We start from the raw sequence: 8,635 nt of genomic DNA, 5'->3' as shown, positions 1-8,635 counted from the left end.
AGAAGCGAGCGGGCAGCGGTGCTTCGGTCGCCGCGGGACAGCCCAGCCCCGAGGAGGCTGCGCCCCGGGCCGCGGCGGGCGGAGCGCGGGGCGGCGCCGCGGGTTTGAGCCGAACCCAGGGCTGGCGGCTGCGGCGAGGCGCCTCGGTGCCCCGGGGCGGTCCCGCGCACCTGCCCGCGGCCGGCGCTCCGGGCCCACCTGGCTCCGGAGCCCCTTTGCCGGTCCCCGCCGCTGCAGCCCGAGCGGGGCTCCGCGGGCCTGCAGCGCCGCCGGGTCTAATATGCCCAGAGCCGAGGCGCGATGAAGGAGAAGTCCAAGAATGCGGCCAAGACCAGGAGGGAGAAGGAAAATGGCGAGTTCTACGAGCTGGCCAAGCTGCTCCCGCTGCCGTCGGCCATCACCTCGCAGCTGGACAAAGCGTCCATCATCCGACTCACCACGAGCTATCTGAAGATGCGCGCCGTCTTCCCCGAAGGTGAGGCCGCAGGTGGGCCGCCGGGAACGCTGGGCAGCTGGCGGCCTCAGCGCAGGCGGGGAGCAGCACACAGCTGCTTGGGGAGGCCCCGGCGGGGGCTTCAGCTCCAACCCTGACTCAGGGAGAGGGGCAAAGCTGGGGCGGCCCAGGCCACCAAACCATCTTTTGTCCCAGGGTTGCGCATTAGCGAACCAAGAGTTGTCCCAGGGACAGAAGGTCCCCAGGCCCGCACCGGCCCCACCATGACAGTCTGTCTGCTTTTCTTTCTTTCTATTTTTTTTCTCTCTCTTTCTTTTCTCTCTTTCCATTCTTTCCTTTTTGCTTTCTTTTTTTGTTTCTCTCCCTTCTTTCTTTTCTCTTCCAGTTCACCCTTGTTTTCCTTTCTTTTCTCTTTCTCCCTCGCCTCCCCTTCCCTCCTCTTTTTAAAATGTCCCCTTTTAATCTTCTCCCCTCATTTCTCCTCTTTGCCTGGAGGGGTGCAGGGCTCTTGCGTTCCATGCGCGGGCTCCCGGGCAGGCCGCGCTGAGCACTTGTGGGGGCTCCTTTTCCTTGGATCCAGGACGTGGGAGATCAGGATAGGAGAGTGGGCGGGCTGGCAAGCGCAGGCCCAGCCTGAAAGACCCAAAGACGCCGCCAGAAAGACGCGATCGGCTGGAAACTCTTAGGACCGAAGGAAAGGAGGAGGTGGGTGGGCTTCGCCGCCGCACACGCCAGCCTGGCACCGCCAAGCAGCAGGCCCCCGGGGTCGCTGCGGCCTGGCCTGAGGGATTCCGATGCTGCAGGCTGGCGCACTCCTCCGGGGCCTGGCGGGCGCTCCCGGACGTCCTGGCCTAGCAGCCGAGAGCTGCGCCGGGGCTGGGAGAGCGCTTCAGCTCGGGGGTCGTCGCTACCTCGGCGACAGGTGTCCATGGGCCACAGGGCTCCTCCGTGGACACCGGTCTGCGCCAGGCGCTCCACCTGAACTCGATAAGCCCCACTGTTTGCAATCGCCACCCTGAAGCCTGTTATTTGTAGCCGGCCCTGGCTGGGGAGCTGTGCTTCTCGCCGCCCTCCTGGAGCGCCGGGGAGCCGAGAGCGGTAGCGTCGCTCGGAGGTGCTCGCGGTGCGTCCTTGTCCTCGCCTGCCGGAGCCAGGGTAGTTCTCCCGGTTGCTACTCCGGCCACCATAGACGGCTCCCGCTGGGGTCCCTTCTGCTACTTGAGAAGTAGCAAGGATTCTGAAGTTTCCATGGAAATTCACAGAGAATTCGCTTGTACCAGAACCAGAGAGAAATGGTGTTAACTGGTTTGCTCACCGCCTGGCACGAAGCAACTGTGGAATTAGGACAGGGTTTTGAGCCCCTGGCCTCCACCCGGTGCCGAAGTCAAAAGGGAGGAAGAAATGATCAGAAGACTTAGTGATCCGTTGCCGATGAATTAAAAAAACAATAAAACGCAAGTTAGTTGAAAGGGGAGGCCTGGGCAAAGACGGCAAATTGTGAGCCATTCGTTGTTTGGGGGTTTCCGGGAGAGTCCACTATGCGGTGTACTAACATTTACCCCAGACCCGTACCTCCTAGCTCTGGTTGTTGGGGCAGCACAGCTGTGCTGTGGGCCCACTGCAGGCATGGTGGTGCCGGTCCAGACCTGGATCCCTGTGATCCAGAGCCGGCCAATTGCGGAACCATCTGTGTCTTGGACGCAGTGACCTGGAGGGGTCTGGAGTGAGTTGTTTGGGAAATGGCCGTGAACCTGTGGAAGGGAAGAGGGGAGCGGCCCCCGACCTGTAGCTCAAGGCTGCAGCCCTAGTCCCCTCCCTTCAGTTTGGGGCCGAGGAGCTGTGCAGCTGGGAGCTTGGGACATAGAGAAAGACCACTGCGCAAAGGAACCTGGCAGGCAGAAGCGGCGCTTTCATGATTTAATCCGTTCTCGGGAATCCTGTTTGGGAGGATGTGGCTGGGGGCTCCGGATGGGACCTGGCCGGGGCTAGGATTGGAGGGGCAGGTTTGAGGGCCACGGTGGTCCTGCTTCTTGGTGGCAGCCCCCAGATCGTCCCCAGGTAGCAGCAAAGGGAGAGGAGCTGAGCAGAACTGATCCGCCAAATGCCATCTTTAAAAAGAATCTGAAAACCAATTTGGGACTTTGGGAGCCAGCACGGTCCTGAGGAAAAACAGAAATCAGCAGACTAATCCTTTTACCCAGGAAATTGAGGACAGACTGGGCACAGCCCCTTCCCAAGGTCCCCCAGCAAGGGCGAAGGCAAGCCAGTCACTGCCATGGCAGCTGCTGTCACAAAGGCTCACTCCGCTCATCCCAGATCTCCTACCTGGGAGGAGAGACGGAGAGAATGCACCAGGGCAGAGGGAGGCCCCAGAGCCGTGGTGGGCACCTGGCACACAGGCCAGTCCTCTGCGTGCCGGATGCTTTCAAATACTGCAGCCTGTCGAAGCTTCTACCATCACTCTGCTTGGTGGGCCTCAGTCTCCTAGTTTGTGAAATGGGTCCGTTAGCAGCTCTGGGGCCTGCACAGGGTTGCTGTGGCCAAGCGGCAGGAGGCACAGAGAACCCGCAGTGCAGGTGCGAGTCTGCGGTCACTCCTTGCCCAGCGTCTCCGGGAGAAGCTCACTAGGCAGGGCTGGACTGGGCAGGAGGGCCGCTGCTTTCTGGGACGCCGCCCTTGCCCCCCTTCTGCAGAGAACTAAGAAGGGGGAGGTGGACGGGCTGAGAAAGAGGAAGGACAAGACCCCTTTGAAATGCAGACCCGAAATTTAAAACTTGGTCTCTTAGCAGGCAGCAGGGAGGGAGGCTAGTTAACAGGGCTGGGCTGCAGCCATAGGGCTCTCCCTGGGGGGGCTGCGGAAGCCCCTGAGTGGGCTAACGGGGCAGGACCAAGGCAGTTTCGGGTGGCCAAACAAGGCACCGACTTCAGGGTGCCAGGGTTCGGCGCAGAGTGTGGACACACAGGGTGTGTGGTGTCTCCTCCTAGACTTTGCTCAGGGCAGGATGGTTGAGGCATGGCTGCCGGAGGCCCCAGCTGAGTCTCACTGCCTCCCGCTTTCCTAGACCAGAAAGGCCCAGGATGGGTGTGGGTGGAAGAGGGGAAGTTAAAGCTACACAATGCTGCATGCACACCCAGAGCGCTGGGATTCGGGGCCCTGACTCCTGTGGGTTTACAATGAATGACAGGCAGGCACCCCCACCCGTGCACACACCTGGGCCTTGCCGGGCCAAGCCGGACTGACTTAGAAATAGAATCAAAGCGATTTGATCTGGAGGGTTTGATAAGGAAAAAACTAGCCCTGTGCCGAAATGCTCATTTTTTTTTTTTAAACAAAAAACCTCAATGTATAGAATAACGCGAACATGTCCAGCCTGCTCCCCACCTCTACTTTGAAGTCTGTGGGGCTGGGACCCGGATCCAGAAAGCAAAACCCGGCTGTCGCGGGAGGGGACGCTCCGGCTGTGGCCTTGAAGGCGAGGAGCTGGAGCGCACGGGCTGCGATTCAGCTCCACGCGACCGGAGCCCAGGCCCCAGAACTCCGCGGGCCCAGAGAGGTAGCCGGAACCCGGCGGCGCCGGGCGGCTGCAAGTGCTTTGCGCCTAGTGCCCGCCGCTGCGGGGCTGCTGCGCCCCGCGCTCCCGAGGGCTTGGGCATTCGACTCTGGCGATCGCGGAGACCCCATCGGTTGTCCAAGAACGGGCAGTCGGGGCTGAAGCCTCTTGTTCCCGGCCCCGCCGGCCTCTGGGAGGCCGATCTGGGGCGTCGCCCCTCACTGCCCCTCACCCCGGTTCTCCCGCGGCGCTCAGAGGATAACCGGATTCTGAGGCTGGAGAGTGGGCGAAGTGCGCCGCAGGAACCCCTATATAACGACTGTGTCTCGGATCCCACGGCCAGAGAGGGTCCTTATGGGAGCCGGAGCCACGGGCGCTCCTAGCTCCCCCGAACGGAGCCCCCAGGGCCCCCAGCCCCGCAGGTGGTCGCGCTCCGGATTGAGTGTGAGTGCCATCGGGGTGATGGGCGGGGGCGTTCCCAAGCGACCTTGGGGACTGCGCACCTTCCCCGTCTGACTTGGGAGTAATTCGCACGCTGGGGTAGCCGAGGACCCCAGAGACAAGCCCTCCGCTCCCCAACGCTCGCGATGAGAGGGAGGAAGAGGGTCTGGGATAATGGGGCCAGGGAAGGCTGGAGGGAGGGGGCAGTGGGAGAGCGGAGGAAGTCCGCCAGCGCTGGAAAGGTTAGCGTCAGGGCCCGGCTGGAGCTCAGACCGGCCCACTGGCAGGATGGGCACCTCGAGCCAGGGAGGTGAGACCCCTGCAGGCCCCCGCCAGCTCCCTGCCAGGGGTGCTGGGTGTTCCCTCTCCCAGAGCCTTGTCTTCCATGTTCACAGGTGCCTGTGGGGGTTCTTGGTCACCGTTTTTAGATACCAGAGGTTACCCCCAGGAAATGAGAGACCGGCCAGTAACCTGGTATTCTTCCAAAATCCAGGCCAGGACTCCCAGCTGCACCCAGGGTCACAGTGGCCGCTCGGCTGAAAGAGGGGAGGCTGGCTCCTTCCACTGTGCCCCTTGGTCCCAGAGGGTCCCAGCCGGCCCCCCAGCGAGGAGTGGTTTTCTTTCCCAGATGTCTCATTTGTGTGACCTCCGGCTGTTTTTAATCTGTGACCTGTGTCTGGAGGCACCCCCTGGCCTGGCTGGGACCCCTACACAACACTTGTTCAGGAGCAGTTTGTTAACTGACTAACCAAGTGCGCACAGAGGAGGGACCCTATTTAGGCAGTGGTCCCTTGGGGTTCAGAAGGACACCGAGCAGAGTGCTTGCACCCACAAACTCCAGGAGGCCGAGAGGGAAAGGGGGGCGCCTCCACTGATGAGGGGCGGGGGGGCGGGCATTGTGGGCTGACTGAGCCGCCGCTCATGCCCCCTAACTTCAGGGTCCCCCAGAAACTTGCTGTGTGTGTGTGTGTGCGCGCGCGCACACGCGTTGGTGGGGGAGTCCAGACCCACAGGGGGCTTGGCTGCCAGGGGCTCCCAGGATCTCCTGGCCCCAGACCACCAACACTGCTAAACTCAGACTTTTTCTGTACCCCCCCCCCCTCCATTTTTTTTTTTCTTCAAATAAATAAAGTCCTTTGTTCGGTGCAGATAAAGGCCACGGGCTCAGCGGCTGGCTCTCTGGCTATGTATCGCGCTTTACAGTATCAAAACGATTTTCCCCTTGCAAACCTTACCTTATTTAGTCTCTCTGCATTCAGCCCGAAGTAGATTTTTATGGGCTTAGTAAAAGGACCTCGCCCACAGCGGTTTCTAATGGAAGAGCTGGCAGCGCCACCGGCCGGGGTGAGGTGTGTGTGTGTTGGGGGGGGCGGGGAGTGCTCGGGGAAACAGTCCTGTCCCGGTCGGAAAGGGGCGAGCGCGCCAGAGCTCCGCCGGCACAGCGGGGGCATCAGGAAGCTACTTGGGAAAAGTTAAAATGATGGACGCGAACAGGCTTTCTTGAAGCGTGGGGGTATTTGAATGACAGGGAAAATTGTCCCGTGAGCTCAAAGCGCTTTTGTCGGTAGAGCCGGGTTCTTCGGCAAGGCTTTTGGGAGCGCTGGGCAGGGCAGCGGGGTCTGGGGGTTATTCCCAAAGGCCCAGGGGCCCCCAAATATTTCCGCTGCCACCGGGGGAGGACAGGTTCGCTGGGAAGGGACCAGAGGCAGGGCAGCGGAGGGTGCACGTGTCCACTTTCAGAAATCAGTTCCTGAATCCTTATTACACTGTTTCCTCACTCAAACCCCGGGACTTCTGACTTTCGGTATTTTCTGTTGCTGGTTAAATGGAGTAAACGCCACCGCCACCAGGCTGCCCTCCCGGGTGTAGCGGAGGAAGGACCTGTGCGGTGTGGTCACGGGTAACCTGTTCAGGGGGTGTGAAGACCCCTCCTCCCGTGGTGGAGGCTGAGCAGCCGGGAGCCACGAGCTGCGTGGGGATCTGGGAAACCAGGACGCGCGGAAATTGGCCACTTCCCCATGGGGAGGCCCGGACAAGCCTCTGATTCCCAGCGCCCAGGAAACTGAAGAATACGCGCCCGCAGCGGCGGGGCTGCTACGGGCTCAGCCGCGCGCCGCGGGGTGCGGGTTTCACCTCTGATGGAGCTTTGCAGAAGCCGCGGTGCTCCGGGCGCCCGCGGGGGCAGTGGGAGACCCAGCGCGCCAGAGCGGAGACTCCCAGAGACCCCCTCGTGGCTGTCCGCTTGCAGGGCGCTGCGGCTCCGCGCCGGTTCCCCGCATTCGCCAGCTTGACCGCGGCTGGCCACGTTCTGCTCCCTGCCGGTGCCAGCCGCTCAGTGGCTCCCGACCCGTGGCCCTGCGCTGGCGGGTGGTCCAGAGGAACCCGCTGGCGGGCCCACAGCGCTCCCCCAAACCGGCGATGCGCGCTCCGTGGGCGGCTGGGGACCTGCGGACCCGCTCTCGGCGGGCGAGGGTGGGACTCAGTGGCGGTCAGCGGCCTGTGCCGCCTAGTGTCGGGGACTGGGCGCTAACGGCAGGAGCTGCGAATCGGGTGCTCAGTGGAGCGACCGGGCACGGCTCCCAGCCCGCACCGAGCGCCTGTCCCGCAGGGCCCGAGCTTCCTCCAGGTCACAGGAGCTGGGCCCAGGGCGCAGGCAGCAGGGGACCCCAGGAGCGCTTTTGTTGGCACTGGTACCCTTGGGGAGGGGTTTGGGGGTCCAGTCAGGGAGCGAGGGCCTGGGGGACCCCCATCATGTGACAGCAGACACCCCCCAGTTCCCGTGGAGCGTGCACGTGGCTCTCTGGCGGCTGGCAGATTGGGGGTTTGCCGCCGGGAAGCCCCCCAGGGAGGGTGCGGGAAGAGGCCCAGGGAGAATGTCCGAGGACAGGCGGTCGAAGCAGCAGGCGGCGCGGGACCACGGACGCGGAGTTGCCTGGGGCGCTGGGGAAGGGTGGGGAGGCGGGAGGGGTGGGACCCTTGGGGAAATATTTACGGGTCTAATCTATATCCCCGTTTGGCTCCGAGGATGGCCGATTTCAAAGCAGATTAGATTACTTTGTGGCATTTCAAATAAAACGGCAATTTCAGAGCCGTGAACACGTGGACGACCCGTGGGAGCTGGGGGGCCTGGCGGGCTCCCTGTGCTCAGGGGGCCTGGGCTGGAGGCGTCGGCGGGCTTTGCTCCTTCGGCTTTTTTGCTCCTAACCGAGGGCTATGGGCGAGGCGAGCGCATAGGCGGTGGCTCGGGGCGGAGACGCGGGGTGCGGGGGTTCCCCCGCGCTCCACCCGGCGTCCTGGCCTCGGGCTGGACGCTGCGGTTCACTGGTTTGCTTTATTCCTCGTGCAGGTCTAGGAGACGCCTGGGGACAGCCCAGCCGCGCCGGACCCCTGGACAGCGTCGCCAAGGAGCTGGGATCGCACTTGCTGCAGGTAGTGCCCCGCGCGTCGGGGAAGAAGCGTGGAGGGCGGGCGGTGTGTGTGTGGGGGGGGGCTTCCTTCCAGCGCTGCCACCCGGCCTCGAGGTGCCCCCTCCCCGAGCGGCGCCAGGCAGACTGATAGGCCAGAGGTCGCCGGAGGTCGAGGGCGGCGCCCCGGGAGGGATCCTGGGGTGTAGCCAGGGTCCAGTCCTACCCCCGCCAGCGCCCGGGGATTTAGCCCAGCGGAGACACAGGCCGAAAGGCTCCCCTGGGCGTGGCGAAGTCCTTTCCAACCTCACTTCCAGGGCAGCGTTGGCCCTGCGCTTGCCCTGCGCCAGGCTCTGGTGCAGGCAAGGAGAGATCCGGCCGCGCTGAGCCCGGTGCATCCGCTGTAAGCTCGGGCTGCAGCGGCTCAAAGGCGGCGGCAGTAACAAGATGTTGAAACAGTTGGCCCCACGAGCCAGATTCCTTTCAAAGCCCTACTGTGTCATCTCCCTTCACCGTTCACCTAGGGTGGGTTCCAGGTGGGGTTTTAACTCCATTTTTCGCCCCCAGGGAGGGAAGTTGAGGCTCAGCGAGGTTAGGGGACGGGTCTCGGGTAACACAGCAGGAGGCGGAGACCAGTTGACCCAAACAGTACAGCCCCAGAGCCCACGTGGGGTGGCCTCTGGGCGCACCTGGCTCGGCTTGGGGTCAGGAACGCAGCACCCCCGTCCAGGGCCCGCAGCCGAGGGGCGCGCGGCGCCGGGGCGAGCGCTTGGGGCTGGGTTCCC

The 8,635-nt window shown here is 63.2% G+C and overlaps 1 protein-coding gene across 1 annotated transcript in view; it reads left to right on the top strand.

Annotated features, from left to right (window-relative positions):
• The first annotated feature begins 233 nt into the window (after positions 1-233).
• SIM2 (SIM bHLH transcription factor 2) overlaps positions 234-8,635 on the top strand; it is a 41,866-nt gene continuing 33,464 nt past the window's right edge. Inside the window, exons 1-2 of the mRNA XM_062174845.1 lie at positions 234-475; positions 7,793-7,875. Of these exons, the coding sequence (XP_062030829.1) occupies positions 301-475; positions 7,793-7,875 (258 nt within the window). The 5' untranslated portion in view covers positions 234-300. The remainder of the gene's footprint in view (positions 476-7,792; positions 7,876-8,635) is intronic.

Source organism: Lepus europaeus, chromosome 2 (assembly GCF_033115175.1).
Source record: "Lepus europaeus isolate LE1 chromosome 2, mLepTim1.pri, whole genome shotgun sequence".
Taxonomy (NCBI): domain Eukaryota; kingdom Metazoa; phylum Chordata; class Mammalia; order Lagomorpha; family Leporidae; genus Lepus; species Lepus europaeus.
This window is presented reverse-complemented; position numbering and strand designations above follow the sequence as displayed.